The following is a 24,012-nucleotide window of genomic DNA, read 5'->3' on the forward strand; positions in this document are numbered from 1 at the left end:
GCCACAGGTCAGCAGAGAGGCCAAGGACGACGGACACTGAATCAACTTACCCCGTTTACCTTGACCTCTACGCTCTTCAACTAAAGAACTGGCAGCGTCTTCGAGCCTGCCGGAGAAAGCCATGGCTGCTTCCACGTCCAGGGCACTTGTGTGTCTGCAGCCTTTTCATGGTGTCAAGGACATGGCTTAGCGCAAAACTCACCTCGACAAGCGTGAGTACAAGAGATGTACCCAGACAGAATACCACGAGGTTTTATTTAAGGTCTTTTTTATTTTCCTCCACACTGGCAAAAGTTCCGAGGGAGCTTAAAGTTCTGTAAACATCTTAACTGTCCCTCTTCCCCACCCCCACTTGTGAATTTACAAAGCAAAGGAGAGCAGGAGCCCCAGTTTTTAATGGTTCCCCATCTCCTCATGCTGTTTGATCCAAAAACTATATACAAGTTTGTAGCAGTCTCTGTATAGTTATTGTACATGTTTAGGAGGGAGGGTGGCCAAAAGGGATAGGGAGAATGCTGATCCAAAAGAATAAAAACAGAAACCAAATAGAATCATCCCAAACCAAACTGCTCTCAGAGCAACTCCAGCCTTCCTCGGGCCATGATGTCAGAAAGGGAAGGCGCTCGACCAGGAGCCGCCCAAACCACAGCACTTCTTGCGCGGGGACGGATGGTCCGGTGGCTGCAGACCAAAGTGTGATTGGCAATTTCAGGTGATGTTCTGTGGGGGGTTGGCGGAGGCAGGAGGAGTATTTGCTTATAAATAGGGCTTGGATACATTTATATTTGCAGTGAAGGGGTATTAGGAGGCCACGATCGAAGCCAGAACAGGCTTCTCTCTCCCGTCCCCTCCATCCCACGGGACTCTCCTGTTTAGTGGTTTCCACAGATGAAGGTCTTAAAAGATGGTCAGGTTTTGCATGTTCTCTTTTCAGAAAAGGCAAGCCAGCAACTTGCTGCTCCAGAATCTTTAGACAAAACCTTTCGGGGCCACAGCAAGACACACACGCAATGCTCTGAGGAACCAGATGAAATTCCGGGCTTTTATCAGAAGCAGTTTATCCCTATCCAAAATGAAATTATACAAATTCATACATATGGTAAAGATCCTAACTGCCTCTTAAAACGAGACAAATTTTCAGCAGAAAGGCCCAAAACAAACTGGTCCTAGTCCTCTGAAGTAAAAATATTTATGGGAAAAAATCCGTTTTTGTAAGAAAGAAAAATTAAAAATAAGTTCCTCTCCCAGGCCATAGGGCTTCCTTTGTCCGATCAGGTTGGAGTATGCCAGGAGAGAAGTCAGCTTGCTTGGAAGTCACTATCTAATGAAGAAAAACCAAGAATCCTTTCTCTGAAAGGATCCTCAGACAGAATGAGGGCGAGGGGTGTGCAACATCAAACCAATCAACCTAAATACCACCCCACTCAGGGCCTCTTGGGTGCAATCCCGAAGTTAGCTGCGGCAATGCCACCTGCAGACTGGAAGAGCTCTGACTGTCTCTGTCGGATGCTCAAGTCACAGTCCATGGGCGTTTTGTTGCTGGCCAATGTCTGTTACCATTAACTCTCTTCATGATTGCACCAGTCAGACCCCTTGCCCGTTTGGGGGGTGGGGCGGGGAAAAAGAAGAAAAAGAAAAATCAAACAGAAGGAAAAAAATGACAAGAGAAAGTAAATTGCTATTGGCAGATCCCAACACACTTTCTGGGAGACAGGAGGTGAAATCACGGCACAGTAAACACGTGCTGCCCAAAATAGCCTTGTTGGGGAGGAATCCCCACTGCCACCCCCGAGACACAGCGTCCGGTCCACTCATCTACAGTCTGAGATGCGCACCAACAAAAACGGTTTAAAGAATCTTGGACACAAAGGGCTAGAAGAAAAAGCCTGAGATGATCGGTTCTGTGATTTGTTGCAGTGACAGAGAGTATATGGTGAGTAAGTGTTGTGTCCAGAGCTGGAGAATCCATGGTCGGCAGAGAGGAGAGGGAAGGCCAGTCTGGTCTGGCAGGCGCTCAGTAGTCATCCAGAGTTTCGATCTCACCCATGTTGAGTCGCTCCGAGGAAGCGTTGACTGAAAACCCTGCAGGGAAAAATCTGCAATGAGTGACCAACCACACCCAGACAACCCTGTGGCTCAAACTCAGGCAGGGGGCTGGAATTTCAGTCTCCTGTTTTTGAGTATACCAACAGGGATACTAAAAGGAGGAAGAAGAAAGGATAAAGGTCAATGCAGTGGTTTTCTTGCCCTTCCAATGAGAGATTCTATTTTAGTATGTTTTATTTCTTAAGGTTCTGATATAATTTAATTAGGGAAGAAACACACACACCAGCATCACTGCTTCAAAAGAACTGCAAACCACTGCCCTAGGGAGTGCTCAATCCAGGCCTGGGGTGTGTGTGCACGTGTGTGTGTCAAAGCCAGGCCAGGCTGCCCAGGGAGAGAAGTTCATTCAGAAGGTGTAGCTACCTCAGAAGAATGGGGCAGGGGCAGGACAAGAATAACACACTAAGTGCTTTACAACCACTAGACCAAATGACTGTGACATCTGAGTGAGAATAATCACTACTTCAGCCCCATTCACTAACTGGGAACACTTTCAGTCCAAAACACTGCCAAAGTTCTGGTTGAGAGCTTCTGCTCCAGGGGTAGGAGGCTCCAGGGAAGGCAGGCTACAAGCTCCCGAAAGCTCTCAGCTGTTCTTCCTATCACACAGAAGACAGCACAGAAATGAAAAAACTTCCTTATTCAGCTCAACCTACTGTAAGTAGACCACCAAAGGCAAGGATCTCACTGATGAACCAAAATACTATCTGGTTTAGAAAAGGCAATACTAGCACAGCTGAGCTTACAAACACTACTGAGGTCTGAAAACCTAATGCCATCAGTCATGTATGAGTTTTCAATAAATTCCACATAATCAGACAGAGACTGATAAAAGTTACTATTAACAGGGCCTCTCTGGAATGAGTGAGTCTCAAAATGCTTTTAGTTCAACCACCCTAAATGAAACCCCAAACTGTCTCAGTTGCTGTTTGAGTATCAAAAAGTAAACAGGCGAAGCTCTCCAGTCTAAAAGCAGCTCTGTTAATATTACTTTGAGCTTTTCCCCCCTCCTTTTTGCCCTTTAACATTCAAATTTTCAAACAAATACACACTTTAAATGTACCAATAATACACAAAAATGTCTTACATAATAAAAATACTTTAATTATATTACACTGACTCCAAAATATCCTGATTTGAAAACATAAACATCCCTATTTTTTAATCAAGGAAGCTGTGGTACAAGCTGTTTCCAAGGCCTCCTATTGGAAGAGGTTAGGATTCCAAACCCCAACCTGAGTTCTACCCCTCAACTGTGTTCCCATAACCTGCAGGACTTTTTTCCCGTCAAAATAATGAAAGGCTTAGTGTGTTCATACTTGAAAATAACAGTTATTTAGGTAAACGTAAACCCTAAAGAACAGTCTGTGAAATGAACTATTGCTCGGCTCTAAAGCAGGTTTTTCTTTGACTTCACATGCATCTCGAGAACAAATGAAATGTGATAAAAACAAAATGAGCTACATGCAATAAAACCAGGAATGCAAAAAAAACACAAACTATTTGTGCTTTCCCAGTCAGACAGAGACAGGACTGGGAAAAGAAACCTGGGGCCACAAAATGGTTTTCATTGCTATAACAGAATGATTACTGGACTGGCTTTAGCAGATGCGGTCTCATTTACCTGTCAAAAAAACCAGTGAGGAGGGCACTCCTCCCCACCTGACAGAAAAGGGATGCTCTGGGGTGTCCTATGAGACCCCAAGCAATACAAACAGGGACTGAGGCCCAGTATGCCCAGCTCTAACCAACACACTCTTAGGTTTAGAACAACAGACTCTCACTCACATGACTTTAAGGTTTGGGGGACTGTTTCTGTAAGAAAACTGTGACTGGTGAGCAATGGTACTTTGTGTGTATATTTCTCATATCCAAGCACAGGATGCTGGCTCACAATGGCACCTGCCAGCTTGAAAAGCTAGAGAAAACACAAGCACAGCAGAGGACAAGAGCACTAAAATGAGGCCGGGCTTGTTCTGAAGGTTTGTTTTAGCAGCAAAACGCTATTTTGATCAGTGACCACTTTTCTCAATGGATACAATGGGATCAAAATTGAATTTGTTTTCCTATTATGTTCATGGGTAACTTGTGACTGATGTATATTTGTTAATTTTCCTTAATCTGCAAGTCAATAAGGCATATATCAATTAGAAACAATAATAAATGGTTAGTAGGTATGGGGCAGAAATTATCAGAGGAATTTCCAGAAGAATGTTTACTTGAGCAAAAATTCTCATTAAATGGTATATAAGCAATAGCTTACCCAAGTAAGTTTCTTCAGTATTTTCTGAATAGTTTTACTTTCCTTATATTTTTCTCTTTCCCTTTCAAGATATATACTCCTTAAAACTCTAGTCCTAGAACGACCTCCCTCTCATTTCCCTGAAAGGGGATTTTAAGTCCCTTTCTTTCTTACATCTATAATAAACAATAGGGTCAGATCAAATATTTAGTCCAAAAACATTTACACCTCATTTTCAGAAGAACCTACCCCTACTGCCCTAGCCAAGTACCACAGCTAAATAGTGGGAGATTTTTAGCTAGAACTCACAACCAGAACTGAAAACATTCTAAAATCTACATTCATCTATTTCGGTCAAAACTGGACAAAATTTTGGACTGATCCATCCATCCTTAACATAACCTTCCAAGACAGGCAGAAGAAAACAAAACGGCGCCAGACCTCTAGGTTTCCAAAGCCCGCCTGCAGAGCGCAGTTCCAAGGGGCGCTGCTCAAAGCTGGGTCTGTTACTGGTATATTGATTTCTCCAGGGCAGGAAACCTCTGAAGTAGGATCCCACGAGGGCAGAGCAGTCTACCTCTCACTGCACCGTCACTCTTTCACCTCCGTATGATGCCTCCCCGTCACGTCACACTCGGTCCACCAACACCTGAACAGCATGTCCTTTCCCCAAAGCCTGCTCCACCTTCCAGTGCTCATCATTTGATCAAAGGGCAGCTCTTTCCATCCTGCTGCCTAAACCTTTCCTTTCTCCTTGCCCAAGCCTATCCCTAACTTTCTGAAATCCATCTAACTCCTCTCCATCTCCACCACCAAAGCCCTACCCTAGGCCACCAGTATCTTTCACCTGGTCTATACTGCACCCTCCAACGGGTTTGCCTGACTTCCCAACCTGCCATCTTTGCCAATACAACCATTCTATTCCAGACCACACAGTTTTATAACAGCTCATGAATACATTCATGAACGGAGAATAATTTTAATTTCATCCTTGTCGCTGAGGCTGTTAGGCCAGTTTAAGAAACAAAGGTAGCCCATCAGCTTTGCCTATGTTGTTATTCCAGGAACACCATACCCTATCCTTCCTGCTTTTCAAAGCCCCAATTCAGGTGTCACCTTCTCCTCAGAGCTGACTTGTGCGACGACACTGGTCCCTAACATTGGGTAAGGACAGTCATGGGAAAAAAAAGAATAGCTACGGTAACACAGAAGAGTGAAGAGAGAGTGGACCTGCTGTGAAACCCCATCTGCGCTGCTGACTGCTGAGTGACTCTGGGAAGCGTTCTCAATCCTCTAGGCCTCGGTTTACTATTGTTAATGCTGGAACATCACCTCATGATGCAGGGTAACTCTGAGACTATTCTACAGTGAATATCAACTAACATCTGTTCTTTTTTGAGTATCTGATTCGATTATGGTCTGCTTCCACACAAATCGGCACTTTACATTTTAAACGTTTACTGTTCTTCATCAGCATTATTTTCTAACTAAACTGAAAGGGTTTTAGGAAAATTCATGTTAGATGTGAAAAAGTCTTTAAAATTTAAGGCACCATACAATATATTCTTTTTCTTGCTCCCTATAATAGATGAGGCATAGCTCTTGCAGAGATTCCCAATAAATACTATTTATTTTGAACTGGCTAAAACAATTTTTTTTTGTAAGAAAAATTTTCTTTCATGAAAAACCCTCCACCATGGGCCTCGCATATACTTCACCCTCAACACCCAGCTAAGACTTGAGGCCTGTGCTCACCTAATAGACTAGGGTCTGCTCGGACCATCTTCTGCTTTTTCTTCTTCTTGCCACTTTGCACGGCTTCAAAGTTGGATTGCTGGCTGCTGGCCTGACTGGCCTGAAACACCGAGTGGAGCGCACTGTGGTTCATTCCCCACACAGAGTCCTGTAACACAAGACGGCACCACTGAGACCACACAGTGGACGCAAGCTTGGCCCCCCTCAGAAAATGGCCCATCTGGCCTCATTACCGAGGAGGAGTTTAGAAACAGAAGCCTATCACGGATTCTGGTAACAATGAAACTGAGGGCAGTCCACTGAGCCACCTTCTTCCCTTCACTGAGGTTCAGACAACCCACTTAGGCTGTGTGTCTCCACAAGGCCCAGCCTGGGGACTCCAGGGGTCCACACCCTAGACTGTGTGTCTCCACAAGGCCCAGCCTGGGGACTCCAGGGGTCCACACCCTAGGCTGTGCGTCTCCACAAGGCCCAGCCTGGGGACTCCAGGGGTCCACACCCTAGGCTGTGCGTCTCCACAAGGCCCAGCCTGGGGACTCCAAAGGTCCACCCCCTAGGCTGTGCGTCTCCATAAGGCCCAGCCTGGGGACTCCAAAGGTCCACCCCCTAGGCTGTGCGTCTCCATAAGGCCCAGCCTGGGGACTCCAGGGGTCCACCCCCTAGGCTGTGCGTCTCCACAGGGCCCAGCCTGGGGACTCCAGCTGTCCACACCCTAGGCTGTGCGTCTCCACAGGGCCCAGCCTGGGGACTCCAGGGGTCCACCCCCTAGGCTGTGCGTCTCCACAGGGCCCAGCCTGGAGACTCCAGGGGTCCACACCCTAGGCTGTGCGTCTCCACAAGGCCCATCCTGGGGACTCCAGGGGTCCACACTGCTGCGACAGCACAGTTGTCAAAACCTCTCCAGGGGCTTCCCTAGTGGCTCAGTGGTAAAGAATCCGCCTGCCAATACAAGGGTCACAGGTCCAATCTCTGATCTGGGAAGGCCCCACCAGCTGTGGAAGGACTGAGCCTATGCCCTGGAACCTGGGAGCCACAACTGCTGAGCTTGCACGCCCTAGAGCCCGTGCTCCCTAAGAGAAGCCACTGCAATGAGAAAGCCTGTGCATCACGATGGAGAGGGGCCCCCACTCACCGCAACTAAAGAAGAGCCCACAACCCAGCACAGCAAAAAATGAAACAAAATTTAAAAAACCAAACAGCTCACCAGACACACATGGAGTCTGCACCATTCACCAGGAATCTGCTCTCTGGCAATCTGCACCCCCACCTGCTCTAGGTGGGAGGGTCCTTTGCTCTCTGGGCCCCGGGACAGAGAGGAGAGCCCACAGACCGGCTGAGAGCCCAGTACCAAGCAAGACAAAGTTCATGTCATGCACTTCATTCCTAGCAGCAATCCCGGAAGGGATCTGTTCCCAAAATATTATTCACATACTTTATACCAACTGGCTAAACTATGAAATGGTCTACCAGCCGTTCACACTGTGTGCTGCTCCTGTGAGAGCAACGCATTCTGAACTGGGATCAGGCTCCTGAGCTGGGCAGTGGGCAAGCCTGGCTGCGCGCATAGGCGGCCCTCTCACACGCGAGGCCTCTGTACTGCTGCTCGCTGTCTTCTCTTGATTCCTTAACATGTTTTTCCTGGGGCTGCTTGTGTTCACATCTTTCATTTTCCTTCAGTTGATGCATTAGCCCCATTTATCCAAACGGATTTTAAACGCCCTATACTTCTCTGTACCTTACACATTCCTAAAAGTGAGCTCTGGTAAACGTTATCTCTAGTAGAAGAACCACAAGATTAAAAATATTCTTAAGCCTCTCCAAGAGTCCTGACTGATTGTTCTTCAGAAACTTGTAAAGACAATCCTTCTCATTCATGGATCCCATTATCTGCGAATTTGCGTGCTTGTGGTGTTTCTGTCCTCACTCTGAATATGCATGTCTACAGAGCAGTGAAAAACTGAGCTGCCCAAGATGCACGTTCCCAGCTGAGGCAGAACTCGGAGACACATCCTGCCTCCTCGTCTCAGCTCTCAACACGGCAAAGGAGCATCTTTCTCGGTCTCTTTCAGATCATGTTTTCACACTGCTGTTGGTGATTCCATTGTTTAAAATGGCTCCCAAGGGTCAAGTGCTGTCTAGTGTTTCTAAAGGGCCCAAAGGCTGTGATGTGCCTCAGAAAATGTGTGTGTTAGGTAAGCTTTCTTCAGGCACAAGTTACAGTGGCACTGGCTGTGAGTTCAGTATTAAGGAAGCAGCAATGTATTTAAATAACGCATCCTTGAACAGAATCACACACAGAACAAGGTTATCAGCATTCCACAGTTACAAGCTGACAAAAATGCTCTAACACAGGTCCACAGAAACCTAACCCCCTAGGAGCAATGGTTCAGCATTTGCTAATTCTGTGTTGGCAGCAAGTTCACAGAATAGAGCTCCCGAGAATAACAAGAACCTTTACATTCTCATCGACAGTGTATGAGATATTTGGCAGGTACAGTACTGTCAGTACTGGGAACAAATGATCTGGAGCTTCAGAGAGTTACCATTGGTGAATTTTAACTACTAAAACCAAATTTATGCATCTATGACAAGCTGGCATTTGCAATTGGACAGAGGCATCTATATGAACCAAGAAAAATGGGGCTGGTATGACTAACAGTGAATGAATGGTTATATACTTGCTTTTTGGGAAATTCACAAAGGTCTCAGGACATGTAATTTTAAAATGTCAAGTCTACCTGGCATTAAAAGGTTCCAGTCATGTGATGCACAAAAATGGTGGTAGTATTTTAAAATTTCATTTCTCTAGAGGCTCCACTTTCAAGACACCAGTATTGACCAGGGCACTGCACTCACTCTGCTGCCTCGTACCTGCTGCTGCTGCTGCTGCTGCTGTTGCTGCTGCTGCTGCTGCTGTTGCTGCTGCTGCTGCTGCTGCTGCCGCTGATTGGCTTTCTGTTTGGCACGGCGCTCGAGGAACTGCTTGGCAAACTCCTTGGCCTCAGAGGTATCTCCTAAATAGGCCCTAATGTAATCATGGACCTCATATGGAGATTCTACTTCCTTCAGGAAAGAAACAAATGTGGGCACTGTAACATGAGAGGGAAGAAGACATAAAGAGTAACAATGAAATACCACACAGCAGAGGTCAGGGTCAGTCTTCAGTATATTTTAACACCTAACAGGGACATGAATGATGGAAAGTGGAAAGGCATGCAGCTATTATGCTAAATATGCTAAATTCTTTAATCTACTCTGTAGTCATGGGGGGGAACCCCACTCTCATTGTAATACCCCAAATCGTCTGAACTATCACAGAGATGAAGATATCATGCATATATTTGTTTCACTAAATGTTATTTTGGTAGAAACTAAGTTATGTTGATGGAAACAACTGCTTGTCTAAGACTAGAGTAAGCTGGGGATTCCTTTCTTCTCTTCTTTAAATTCAGTCAAATATGTTTTAAGTGCCATGGTGTGTGCCAGGCACCATGACAGATACTGAAGATAAAGCTGCAGTCTCCTTTTGCTTCACTGAGATAACCTCTGTTTACACAGAAAAATTCGACATGAAGCAGTGTGGTACAGGAGAAAAGTCCAAGTATCAGAGTTAGACAGACATGGGTTTAAAACTTGACTCTGAAATTTGCTCACTGTGTGACCTTGATGAGCTACTTAACCTTCCTGAGCCTCCGTTTCCTAATTTATAAAATGGGGATAACACCACCGACATTGTAAAGGTAAGTTATGGCCAAAATCAAAATCACTAGGATAACGCATATTAACCCCCAGAAAGTGCCTAGTACATGGTAGGTGCTTAATGGATGGTAGCCATTACTATTTTTCGCTCTTGCTTTCTCTGACTCATTCTGACCATCAGCTATTGTCACACTGCTGCAAAGGAACCCTTCTTTTCCTGCTCTTTTTTTTTTTTTTTAAAAAAAGGTTTCTGGCTTTAGAAAAGACTTCAGAGATGGACTAGTTCAGCAAAGCTCACGAGTTATGGGAATCCCGTCCACACCGAGCTGACTGGTCTCTGTTCGAACATTTGCAGGTGAGGGAAGTACTTGCTTCCATCTCAGGCAGACAATTCTCTTTGTGAACAACCAACAAGCAGCAAGTTTTTCTTCAAACTGCGCTGAAACCTTTTTATTTGCATACATTACAGGTCTCAGCTTTATCCCACATAAAGCATGCCTACCTGCTCTGTCACAACTCCCACCCCTGCCCCCAAAGGCAGGAAGGGAGAGATGCTCACATCACCCCAGTCTTCCCTCGTGCAGGCTGACCTATGTCCCCGGGATAACAGTCAGTCTCCTTCGTTCATCTGGTGATGCTCCCCAAAAGTGAGCGGGACAGAACCATGATCTCTTCTGCCCTGTCCATCACAGGACAGCCTGCAAAGCAGCTACTCTTTGGTGTCCACTGGTAACCTAGTTCAGGACAGTATTACAGAACTTTTCTCACAAGTAATGCTGTAAAAGAGTCAAGTTCTTATAGTAAGTGCAGGACTTGACCTCCATCAGACTTCACCTCCTGAAGGCCAGCCCATCATTTCAATTTTCTAACTCTTTGTGGGGCCTGCTCTGCCATTCCACATGCTGGGTTTCCCTCCCCAGTTCTTACCATCCAAGTTATTTGCCGTATTAAGGGCATGAAGCATCTGTTCACACCACTGGGTAAATCCATCTTGGGCTTTATTTACTCCCTGAAAGAGCTTCAGCAATTTTTCTTCTTCTTCTACTTTCTTATTCTGCCGGTTAGACACACCTACAGATTTACTAAAGCAAAACAATAGGGTGGTATTATATTCCCAGGAACTGTTACTATTATGATCATACTCTAACACCATACATAGATAATGTCTTGGCAACATTGGATGGCTGTCCAGCAATCCAATTCTTGGCTCCGAAAATGAAAACAAACAGACAAACAAACAAAAGCCCAAAAACAAAAAAGTGAAATACTGGGGTTGGAGGTGGGGGAGTTTATTCAATACCTATTAAAATCTAGCCTCGGTTAACACATTCTAGTTTCTGAATAAGGGCTTCTTTTCAGAGAAATTATTAAGTTCTTCTCATGTCTGTCAGTAAGATTTTAAATTTTGCTAAGCCTCAGTTTCCTCATCTGTAAAATGATACTAATACTTCTTTGGGTTATTAAAAAGAATAAAAATATTATATGCAAAGGCCTAGAGCACAGTGCCTGGCAAAGATGCTCAACATTTTATTCAGTGTCCTATTCATCACACATTAAGCCCTCAGAATTGAGAAGAAATATTCTGACAACACTACCATTTATTAAGTAGTTACTATGTGCCAGGCACTTTACTAACTACTTCACACATATTCACTTAACCTTTACAACCACACCCATGAAGCTGTTATTGTTATCTTCATTTTACAGATGAGGGAACTGAGGCTCAAAGAGGTTCCCTCCTGCCCAAGGTCACACAGCTAGTAAGTCCTAGTGCTGGGATCTGAGTCCATGACTTAACATTAAAACCCATGCTTGTTCAACAAAAGAAAGATGAATGTAAGATGAAACAAATTCATCATAAAAATAAAACAGTTTAAGTGTTTATAATACTCTAACTTAAAATTTTAGAGAAAATGCTACAATCTAGAGACTACCTTAGATAAATATTCAAGAGCAGTAACAAAAAATATTAAGTGTTTACCACGTGACAGGCAACAGACTCCATGTCCAGCAACCAAAGGAGCCGCTAGTAATAATACCAATGTGTTTCCATAGGGAAGAAAAACAATCATCAAACTATCACCTCACATGCCAGGATATAGGTGAAAGTAAGTAGAAACTAAATAACTACCTTTCTCTGGCCACCCAGTATCATACTCCTCACATGCCCTTCCTCCCCCAATCCACCAAGGAACACAGGTCAATCGCTTTGAGCCCTACCTGAGACCGGCGTTTTTATTTTTGTTTGTTGAGTTCCTAGGTCCCACCTCTTTCACTGCATCATCCCAGAATCCCATGTTGGAGTTTTTAGTGTCAGCACTGCTCCAGATACTACTGACTAGGTCAGAGGCCCACTGGTTAGGGGGACCGGTATTTATAGAGCCCCAAACAGAATTCCCAATGCTGGTGTGCAGGTTGGAATGCTGTTAAAGAGAGACACACAAATAACTACAGTTAATAATATTAAAAAGACAAAAAGAGAGCCCACCAAAGTCAAAACAGATAACTCACACCGCCAGTCCATACAACAACCGCTCAGGAAGACGGACCTACCGTATTATTCCGGGCTCTGTTTGGCTGCTGGTGTTGCTGCTGCTGCTGCTGCTGCTTCTGCATCTGCCTGGCTTCTTCCTGTTGGATCTCCAGAAGAGACTTCGCAGTGCCTGCAGGTTTGCTGACGTTCCCCCAGCCTGAGAGTTTCTGCTGTTGCTGCTGCTGTTGCTGCTGAAGAGCTTTCATCAATTCCCTCTGCTGGCGCCTCTGCTGCAGGCACAAGAGAAGCTATCTCAGGATTCCAGTTTTTAAATAAAAGTTATAAATGTCCAGTATGCTAAATGGAATATAAATACATAGTGTGTGTGCTGAGACGCTTCAGTTGTGCCTGACTCTGTGATGCTATGGACTGTACCCTCCAGGCTCCTCTGTCCATGGGATTCTCCAGGCAAGAATACTGGACGGTGTTGCCATGCCCTCCTCCAAGGGATCTTGCCAACTCAGGTATCAAACCCATGTCTCTTACATCTCCTGTGTTGGCAGGTGGGTTCTTTATCACTAGTGCCACCTGGGAAGCAACTAAACATCTAACAGTTAACTACTCTGCTGCAAATAAAGATGTAAACAGTCAGAAGTACTAAGAGGAGAATAAGAAGAAATTAAGAATTACTTCTTAAAAATTAAATAGGACTTCTGGTTAAGCATAAAAATGTAATATGTTTATTTCCAAAGTCCTATCAAAATGACAAAAATAATTTTTTTCTAAAACATAAACTTTAAGGACAAAGAACGGAAAAGTTTTTTAAAAGCTGGAAAGCAAGCAAATAAAGACAGCCAATACAACAGACCCAGTAAGTTGAAAGCGAAGTAAAAGGAAACTCAGAAACAGGTCAATTCATACAAAAAGCTCAGGAATTATAGGCATGGGTATCTCGAACAAAGGAAGACAGGCTGAAAGTCTGTAAAAAGCAACATTAAGACCCTGACTACATTCCCCACCCAACACACTTGGCAGCTATCCCTCACCTCTCCCCAACAGAAAATTAAAACTTTCCTTTTTAAAGAGGCTGAACCAGGTAAGTAGATTTTTCTACAGGAAAGCTGACCTACCATAAGAGAATACACCTACAGATACCAACAGATGGAGGATCTGAACAGAAGAGACCACTACAGACACCATCACAGCAAAGCCCAGCAAGGTGCTGCGTGCGCCCGAACCCCCACCAGCTCCTCAGTGCCTTCTTCCTAAATGAGAACACAGCCCAGCCTGTGAGATGGAAGCCAAAGACCAAATCAAACAGACAAGATTCTGTTGGAACAGAAGCAAGGGAAAATAGGAGTAATCAGTAAGCATTATTCTTAGAGGTTACACGTTGTATTCAGTAAAACAAGAGAAAGAGACTATAAACACAAATACTTAAGAGGGAACAATATATGGACTCAAACTTTAAAATAAGAGAGCATACCTTTAAAGTTCAATAGAAGGACTGAAAGAGAAGATTGAGAAAATATCACAAAAGACAACAGAGAATAAGACGGAAAGAAATATGTGTGCGTGCTAAGTCACTTCAGTCTGTCTGACTGTGTGACCCCATGGACTGCAGCCCACCAGGCTTCTCTGTCCATGGCATTCTCCCAAGCAAGAATCCTAGAGGGGGCTGACACTTCCTCCTCCAGGGAATCTTCCCAACCCAGGGACTGAAGCCGTCTCCTGCACTGGCAGGTGGATTCTTTACCATTAGCGCCACCTGGGACAACAGGCAGATGACAAAATCTTGAGAAACAGAGCACACGTGCAGCAAGTCAAGCATGTTCAGATTTGAACAAGTTAGAGGGTCCTGGAAAGGACACCTCCCGGGGAAAGAATGAAATAGAACTGTCGGATACTATCTGCTGGGTGGCCCTTTATACATTTCGAAGCGTGCACAGACTTAACTGTTCAAAGAAAATCAAATGAAAACACAAGGCAATTATTAACTTCTAACAGACAAAAATATGAACAAGAGAAGACCTGTTATTCCAACTCTGATGACCATTATTATTTTTTTTATTTAGCAGGGACCAAAATTATTGGAACAATTTCTAGCCTTGGAGGAGGAAGCTACACTCTGCTCTGCATCCAGCTGTTAACTTTTGAGAAAAGAGAGATGATTTCAGAGAAAGCTCAGCCTTTTTTCTTTTGAAGGTGGGTAGGAAATATGGTAAATTTTAAGACGAAGAAAGTTTTTAACCTACTGGGTGATGTCATGCACACTACACGGTGAACATGCACAGAGGATTTTCACGGCCTTTAGTGAACCACACCACCCAGATAAAGAATGACGGCTTGCATTCTCGAACAAACTGACTGCTCTGCCTCAAATCATACCCATGTACAGTACTTCCATTAAGACTCAGTTACCTCATGCCACCTTCTCAGAGAGGCCTTCCCAGTCAGCATACCTAAAACTAGACGATCAACTGCTGCCCACCACCAATGCTATCGCTAACTCCCAAACTCCTCCCTACGCCCCTTTCCACTTTCATTTTTCTTTCTGACACATACTGCCTTCGAGAACTCCGTATGTCTTTTCATATCCTTGTCCCCTCAACTAAAAGTAAGCTTTATGGAGGGAGAGAATTTTGTCTGTCTTAGATGCAACTATATCCACACGAGCAGCAAATACACGATGGACAGATGGCACTCAGCTAGTGGTACGCTGAGCCAAACCATTTCACTCACTCATTTTTTCCTTTCTGTCAAGAACTACGTTCTGCTGCCCCCCAACCCCTTTCACTCTTTTGTATCCTCTCTATCCTAATGAGGAACTACAGGATGTAGGTGAACAAGCAGAGAGATGGTATTTCTGTCATATTTTAAGGTTTTCTAGGTTAGTCAGAACCCAGTACCCTTTAGAGAAAAAAATTTCTGCATTGTAAGCATCAAATTTTTAAGAGGCTATCTGCACAAAACTCACCCCCAATTCTGAAACACCCATGTACTTTTGTTTCTGAGCTATTCTCTCAAGGGCTATGGTAAAGGTAACTGAACATTTCTGTACCCAATCTTAATGTTATTTCTACTAGATCCTTCATATTTGCTAGTGACCATCGTACAGGCTAAAGAGGTGAAAAATAAATATCTAATTCGGATACACAGCAACTCTGACAACAATGTTTATCTTTAGTAGACACCAATCCAGAATGCACACTGGCTATTCTGAATCACCGACTGTCTAGATCACATTTAAAATTTACCTCCTCTCGAAGCTGCCGTTCTCGTTCCTCTTCTAGTTTCTGGATTTCAGCCAATGACAGCGTTGCCTGGGACTGACATGCTGTCGTATTGGACTGCTGGCCCCACGTTGAAGAAGAGGGAAGCTAGCAAAAAAGGAAGGCAGAAGAGTTCATGAGGACACGTGGACAGGAGGGGCACTGAGGCACTGTGCACAGAGCCTTCACGCTTCCCTCCGTTCCATTTGCAACGTTCAGTTCAAACTTCCTTCTTCAATCCTTTTACATGACTACTCTACCAATCAGTTTTGCTTCTTTTACTTAATTTTCTCTTGTCACAAGATTATTTTAAAACAACTCAAAACACACCAATATTATTGTTGTTTTAGTCCTAAGTGGTGTCCGACTCTTTTGCAATCCCATAGATGTAGCCCGCCAGGCTTCTTTATCCATGGGATTCCCCAGGCAAGAATACTGGAGTGGGTTGTCATGTCCTCTTCCAGGGGTTTTTCCTGACCCAGGGATTGAACCCACATCTCCTGCAATGGCAGGCAAGCTCTTTACCACTGAGCCACCAGGGAAGCCCAAAATACATCAATACACCTTTACCTGATTTACTCTTAAGAAATTGCAAATTTGTTACACCTGCCACTGATATACACTCCAATATACAGCCAAAAAGAGAAAATGAAACAAAAGAATCACTAAGTTTTTAATCCAAGGAGGTCATAAGGACACGATACCCTGTTCTGAAGGGAAAGCTGAGGTGGGCAGCTGACGCCAGGCACAGCTTTCAATCAGTCTTTCATGGAAGGGAGTTAACCAGGCTGTGGCTTCTAGTCATAAGCACTACATTGGTTTTAATTGATAACTTTTTTTCCCTAGCCCTTAAAATTATCGACTAAAATAAAGTGTAAATATGAGTCCTCTATACTTTAGTGTTCTCAAAAGTTTGATTATTTCTAAGGGAATCCCTTGGTCTTTCTGGGCCAGAAAAAGATTCACTCAATCTTCACACATCTTATGGCTCTTAAAAACAAAAACAACAAAAACCAAACCTAAACCAGATAATAAAAACAGTACATGTGTGGATCAAAACAAAATGCCAAAATAGAAAGGTTCTTCAGTACTAATCTCTAAAACTGGAACTGATGGGATAAGGGTAAAAGCAGCTTAAACTGTCACTGATGTTACCGGACACTCTCCAAACGAGTGCCCTCAACACTACAGAACATCTCAACATGCTGAGCAACCCTCAACATGTTATACCCCGTGGTGGGCAGTAGGGGCACCTCTCTTACACGCACCTGTCCTCCGGGAGGAGAGAGGTACAGAAGGGAGCTAAGAGAGAAAGACAGGGTACCAAGTAGGAGAAGTGGGGCACAAATGAACTCTTCCTCTCCACAGGAAATGACACATCTGGAAAGTCCTAAACTTCCCTGGTGGCTCAGATGGTAAAGCGTCTGCCTACAATTCGGGAGACCCGGGTTCGATCCCTGGGTTGGGAAGATCTCCTGGAGAAGGAAATGGCAACCCACTCCAGTTGGGTTGCCTGGAAAATTCCATGGATGGAGGAGCCTGGTAGGCTACAGTCCATGGGGTCGCAAAGAGTTGGACACAACTGAGCAACTTCAATGTCAATGTCAATCAAACCTGCAGCAAGCATCACTCGGAAGGCCTGTAAAAACGGAGCTGCCCTGGCCTCCCCCCCGCCCGCCCCCCCCCCACCCCCCGCATTCAATGAATAGTCAAAGGTAAAGCCAGAGAATTTGCATATTTTTGTAATTCTGATGCAATCAGCCAGCAACCACTGTTGTCTAAAATCCCAGTGGCTATATCACCCCAGCATACCCAGGAACCAATCGCCAGTCCTCTGCAGCGGAAACTCAGCCAGCACCAAGAACAGATTCACTGCCTCCTGAAATGGCCTGTTCTCCGTACAGGCACCTCTGAAGTCCTCCTCTATTTTGTGCCAAAATATACTTCACTGTGCTTTCTGCTCATGATTCACAAGACTCTTCTCTGGAGTAATGCAGAACAAATCTAAGTCTCCTTCACATGACAGATCTCTATCATTTCCCTTAAGTCTTATTTGACTTTAAGAAATGCTATCCCATCACTCCATCAACACTGCCTCAGGGCATTTTCCAGTTCAACCAACATCCTGTACTGCCCAGACAATCACACTTTTCAGAACAACTCTCTCCCAAGTGACAAGCAAACTGTAGGGAATTTGGGACATTTTCGGACCCCTGAATGCCTAATATCCTTCACTGATACTTAAAAATTTTACATTTTCCCCCTGCTCTGATACTGCTACCTTACTTTTTCAACACCATTTTTTAAGTGACATTTCTTTAAGAAGTATTAAGAACAATCCTTAAGAAACGTAACAACAGAGAGTCTGGAGGACTCGTGCCCTGACTTGCTCTCTCCCAACCCCCAGCTCAGCTGGCACTTCAGATGAGGGGAGCTAAGGACACAGGCCTCCCTCTCTCCCCTCGGCTGCCAGGCAGAGGGCTGACTCCCCGGAAGGAGCACGATGTTAGCAATTCTTATCCTGGCTCCAGCTGCCTGTTACAGAGGCTAAGTTAGAGACAAGCACTGCTGAGAGATGGGAGCTCGCTTATGTCTAGCCTCCACTTATGGAATGGAAACTGCATAGAGCTACTGTGACTGTTGTTTAGTTGCCAAGTTGTGTCTAACTCATTTGCTACCCCATGGACTGCATGGTATTTCTCAGGTAAGAATACTGGAGTGGGTTGCCATTTTCTTCTCCAGGGGATCTTTCAGAGCCAGGGATTGAACCTGGGTCTCCTGAGACCATGAGGGCCCTGACTGCCACTGCCCTATAGTTTGAAAGGCAGAGATTCCACACCACCAGGAGAGGTAAGCCAAGGAGACCTGAGGCTCAGGTCCCTCCCCAAGGGCTCAACTGAAAAAGTGGGTGCCACTGTTCCCAGAGCAGTTCCCTCCTAGCTCAGTAGGTAAAGAGTCTGGCTGCAACAATCAAACAGAGACTCAGGTTTGATTTCTGGGTCGGGAAGATCCCCGAAGAAGGAAATGGCAACCTACCCCAGTATTTCTGTCTGGAGAATCCCATGGACAGAGGAGCTTGGTGGGCAACAGTCCATGGGGTCACAAGAGTCAGACATGACGTAGTGACCAAACCACCACCACCACTGTTCCTAGCTCCAGAGCTGTGACTCGGGGAACTCTGGCCTTCAGGATGAGGTGGGAGGAACAGATTAGAGGGAGAGCTCCAGATCTCTTCTCAAAGGAAACTGACTTCATTTGCAACAGACTGTGGAGAATGAGGAGCTGAAGCCTAAGGGAACTTTCAAAATCAGTGAATGTTGGGGTAAAAGGCAGTTAGGGGGCAACTGGCAGATTCACTGGAGACACAGGCTAAACTGTAGGCGCTTCTTGGTCTCAGAATTTGCAGATAACATGATACAGAAAATCCTAATGAAATCACTAAGAAACTATTAATAAATCAGTCCAGCAAGATGGCAGGATATAAGCTCAGTATACAAAAATCAATTGTACATCTATACCCTTACAAAGAACAACCTGAACATGAAATTTTGAAAATTTCATTTACAATGAAACCAAGATAAGATATTAAAAATAAATTTAACAAAAGAAATACACAAACTACACTCTTAAAAACTATAAAACAGCAAAAGAAATTCAAGATCTAAATGAACATAGAAACATCTTATGTTTACAGATCAGAAGACTAAGTATTGTTAAGATAACAAAACTCCTCAAACTGATCTACAGAGTCAGTGGAATTCCTATCAGAATCCCAGTTGGAAAAAAAAAAAGAATCCCAGTTGGCTTCTTTGCAGAAACTGAAAAACTCATTCTAAAATCCATAGAAGAAATTTAAAGAAACACAGAAGAGCCAAAAAATTATGAGAAAAAGGAACAAACTGGGAAGACTCACTGATTCCAAAGTTAACACCAAAGCAAGAGTAATGTCAACACAGTGTGTTACTGGCACAGTGATCATACAGATCACCTGAACAGAACTGAGAGTGCAGAAACAAATCTACATGTCTAATTTTTTAAGGAGAATGCCTCAGCCATTCAATGGACAAACAATAGACTTTTCAACAAATGGTGCTAGACAGTCGGATAAATGACAAGCAAAAGAATGAAGTCAAACCTTCACATAATTTACAAAAATTAACTCACAATAGATTAGGGAGCTAAAACTACAAAGTCTTAGAAGAAAACATAGGATTCTGTAAAACTATGACCTCAGATTTAGCAATTCTTAGATATAACAAAAGCACAAGCAACAGAAGAACAAACAGATAATCGGGGCTTCATCACTATGTAAAACTTCTGTGCATCAAAGGACACTGTCAAGCCAGTGGGAAAAAAACAAATAAGAGAAAATATTTTTAAATCATCTGATATAGAACTCAATATCTAAAATATATAAAGAACCCTTAAAAAACTCAATAAAAAGAACCCAATTTAAAAATAGGCAAAGGACCTACATAAACATTTTTCCAAAGAAGATTTACAAATGGTCAATAAACAATAGAGATACTCAACATCATTAGTCATTGGGAAATTCAAACCAAAATCACTACAAGTTATCACTTCACACCTACTAGGATGGCTATAATCAAAAAATCAGATAATACAGATTGATAAGGATGTGAAGAAACTTGAACCCTCAACCACTAAACACAAAATGGTGCAGCCATTTCAGACAACAATCTGGCAGTTCCTTAAACCATTAAAGACACTGGCATCACACGACCTAGCAATTCAAGTGCTAGATATGAAGCCTAAGGAACCTCATGGCTCATTCTCCAGCAACTTCATTCTGCTCTCACAAACCCCCGCCATTCTCCAAACTGGCTGTTTGACCTTTATTTTTTTTCTTTAAATTTAAATTTTCACTCCCTTCTTGGCTCAGTTTGGAAGTTCTCTTCTTTCAGGAAAGCTTCCCAAACTCCTCAGATGGGCAGTGGGTCTCACACATCAGTGAGCATCAGAAGCCCTGGAGGGCTTATTCAAACACAACTGTTGGGTTCCATTTCCAAGAGGATCTCATTCAGTAAGTCTGGGTAGGACCCAAGAATGTGCTTGCCAGGCTAGATGAAATTCAAGCTGGGATCAAGATTGCTGGGAGAAATATCAATAGCCTCAGATATGTGGTATGGCTCACATGATAAAGAATCTGCCTGAAATCCAGGAGACCCCAGTTCAATTCCAGAGTCAGGAAGATCCCCTAGAGAAGGGAAAGGCTACGCTCTCCAGGAGTCTTATCTGGAGAATTCCATGGACAGAGGAGCCTGGGGGACTACAGTCCATGGGGTTGCAAAGAGTCGGACACGACTGAATGACTAACAACACTTTTCACCTTCAACTACGCAGATGATATCACTCTAAAGGCAGAAAGTGAGGAGGAACTAAAGAACTGCTTGATTAGCATGAAAAAGCAGAGTAAAAAAGCTGGCTTAAAACTCAACATTCAAAATACTAAGATCATAGCATCCAGTCCTATCACTTCATGGCAAACAGATGGGGAAAAAGTAGAAAATAGTGAGACTTTATTTTCTTGGGCTCCAAAATCACTGCAGACAGTGACTACACCCATGAAATTTAGATACTTGCTCCTTAGAAAAGCTATGACAAACCAAACCTAGACTGCATATTAAAAAGCAGAGACATCACTTTGCCGACAAAGTCCATACAGTCAAACGTGTGGTTTTTGCAGTAGTTGTGTATAGATGCTCAAGAGTTGCATCATAAAAAAGACTGAACGCCAAACAGTTGATGCTTTTGAACCACGGTGCTGGAAAGGACTCCTGAGAGTCCCTTGGATGGCAAGGAGATCAAACTAGTCAATCCTAAAGGAAATCAACCATGAATATTCACTGGAAGGACTGATGCTGAAACTGAAGCTCCAATACTTCAGCCACCTGATGCGAAGAGGTGACTCTCTTGGAAAAGACTCTGATGCTGGGAAAGACTGAGGGCAGGAGGAGGTGGAGGTGACAGAGGATGAGACAGTTGAATGGCACCATCAACTCAATGGACATGAGTTTGATCAAACTGTGGGAGATAGTGAAGGACACGGAAGCCTGGCGTGCTGCAGTCCATGGGGTCACAGAGTCAGACACAACTGAGCAACTGAACAACATCGACAAACTCCCGGGCGGTCACACCCTGAGGACTGCTGCTCCGTGCTCCCTCACTCACTGCACTTACCCCACTGTATTCCAATGTTCTGTTTATGTCTTTATCCTACGAGCTTCTTGAAGGTGGGGAATACTAAGCCTCATGGCCAGCCATTCACTCTATGAGAAGTTTTGTAGACCCTACCATAAATCTGCTCCTCCCTCTCCAATTACTCCTATTTCATCAACAGTTCTACTACTTTCCCAGTCACGGAAGGCCTTCTATCTAAGAGCCATTCCAACTTCTGCCCTCAACCCTCAGATTCAGAGCATCACCAGATTTTGCTTATTAATGTTAGCCAGTTCTCATCTTGGCCCTATTCATTCTCACCACCACCATCACACTCTCTTTACTGGTCTCCCAGTCTCACTTTCTACTATTTCAAATGAGGCTTTGAATTCTTGTAAAACAACACTTTGCATACATCACCTCAATCCACCTTTCAATAACCCCCCCAGTCAGCTGTGTTTCAAGTCCTGTATGATGGTTCCCACTTACACATCCAAACGTTTGAGTTTCCTGCACTCATGAGTCTATGGGCTCTTTGAGGACAGTCACCTTGTCTCGTTTATCCTTGCCTTAGCACTGCTGAACTGGTAAGAGTAGGCGCCGATGTTTAAATTTATGAGCCACACAGACCCACTTGGTTTTTGCTTATGTTGCCGCTCACGTCTTAGCCTCTTTTACTTATTCTTCCCTTATCTAAATGCCTAACACAGAGTACGATGCATCATGTTATATTTTGCTGATCAAAAAACTGAAGTCTCAATATTTAACATAAAGAACAGTTTATGCTACCGCACCGCCAGCATCCACCCAACCACAGATGCGGGCAAGCAGCTCCTCTGGCCGGTGGCCTGGTCAGCGCCCAGCGTTACCTTCATCTGCGCCAGCTGCTGCTGCTGCTGCTGCTGCTGCAGCCTCCGGAGAGCCTCCTGCTGCTGCTGCCTCTGGCGCAGCAGCTCCTTCTGCCGCTGGAGCTCCAGCTCTTTCCGCTTCCGCTCCTCCTCCTCGTGCCGCAGCCTGGCTGCCTCCTCTTCCATCCGTAGCCGATTCTCCTCTAACCGCCGCTGGGCTTCCTTTTCTTCCCGGGCCCATTTCGCAGCCTCCTCTTCCTTCCCAGAAGGAAAAGTAAATAATAAAATTGAATTATGTTTTAAAACAAATGAGTCATTTTTCAAGGCTTCGGTCAGAGGCGTGCTTACTGGATAACATCATGCTTCATTTATTTGCTAATTTCTACATAAAAGGAACATCACTTTGGACATCTGTGGTAATACTGATGTCTAAGAGATCACCACAACCTCAGGCAAGATCCCTTGAACCTGCTCCAACCCTGAGGCAGAGCCAGCTCCTCAGGGTGCTGGGTGCAGAGCTGCCAGGACCTGCAAGGAAACTGACTATCAGGAAAGCCTCAGCCAATGCTGGACCCAAAGCGACTTCACAAAACCACTTAATTCCATCTGAGGGTCTCACCCCTGGTGGCTCACAGGCCCCTGGGAGATCTCCCCTTCACACATCCTCTACCCCTCACTTTCAGCAGTACCCTGGATCACTTTCTTTCTGCGTCTCTCCCTCAAAACCATTCCATTGTGCCCGCTGGAGTTCTCCTGGCCTCCCTCCGTAGAGGCTGTTTACAGCCCTTGCAATGCTCTATCTTATCTGGGTAGCACATGCCCCTCCATTCTCCAGAACACAGGGCAGACATCAGCTACTCTATGAGGACTTTCTTTGCCTTCAGGAGGTAGACGTCCCCTCTGTCTTTTGCTTACACTCAACTATACGTTGTCCTCCTCTCTCTGGATGCTCTTAGTCAACCAGTGACAGCAACTATTATTACCTATCCAGCAACCATTCCTTTCGGTCTTCTTCTTTGTAGAGAGAGCCTGCTGTCACATCCAAGGTTTAAAATGCCAAGCTTTGCTTTTTAAGCTTCCAGTGTAAATTGGGACACACCATGTAGGCCAAAGGACTGATTCTAGAAAAGATATTCCTCCCAGAGGAAAGGAAAGAAGCACGAGAGAAGGGCCACACCCTTCCTGGGTACGTGGTATGACACTACTAACCATTCGGTAAAACACATGAACTTGAAAGTCAGCACAGCAAGACATGGTAGAGCAGAGTATGAACCACGAGGGAAGAAGTTCACACACCAGGACATGACGGGAGAAGCGTGGGAAGCACCTGGACTCGCAACCACATCACTGAGTCACTGAAGTTCATGTTCAGCTGCCTTATCTCCAGAACACCTTGATAGGTGAGGCAATAATGTTATCTGCTGTTTTAGCCAATTT

General features: G+C 44.4%; 1 protein-coding gene across 7 annotated transcripts in view; it reads right to left on the minus strand.

The window, feature by feature from the left end:
- Positions 1 to 251: 251 nt before the first annotated feature.
- Positions 252 to 24,012, minus strand: part of GIGYF2 (GRB10 interacting GYF protein 2) — a 133,051-nt gene continuing 109,290 nt past the window's right edge. For all 7 annotated transcript variants that reach the window (XM_069585483.1, XM_069585457.1, XM_069585463.1 and 4 more), the window contains 8 exons: positions 22,597 to 22,833; positions 15,533 to 15,655; positions 12,356 to 12,565; positions 12,023 to 12,225; positions 10,730 to 10,884; positions 8,975 to 9,192; positions 6,104 to 6,251; positions 252 to 2,082 (listed from right to left, as the gene is read on the minus strand). In XM_069585483.1, the coding sequence (XP_069441584.1) occupies positions 2,015 to 2,082; positions 6,104 to 6,251; positions 8,975 to 9,192; positions 10,730 to 10,884; positions 12,023 to 12,225; positions 12,356 to 12,565; positions 15,533 to 15,655; positions 22,597 to 22,833 (1,362 nt within the window). In that variant the 3' untranslated portion in view covers positions 252 to 2,014. The remainder of the gene's footprint in view (positions 2,083 to 6,103; positions 6,252 to 8,974; positions 9,193 to 10,729; positions 10,885 to 12,022; positions 12,226 to 12,355; positions 12,566 to 15,532; positions 15,656 to 22,596; positions 22,834 to 24,012) is intronic.

This window comes from Ovis canadensis, chromosome 1 (genome assembly GCF_042477335.2).
Source record: "Ovis canadensis isolate MfBH-ARS-UI-01 breed Bighorn chromosome 1, ARS-UI_OviCan_v2, whole genome shotgun sequence".
NCBI lineage: Eukaryota > Metazoa > Chordata > Mammalia > Artiodactyla > Bovidae > Ovis > Ovis canadensis.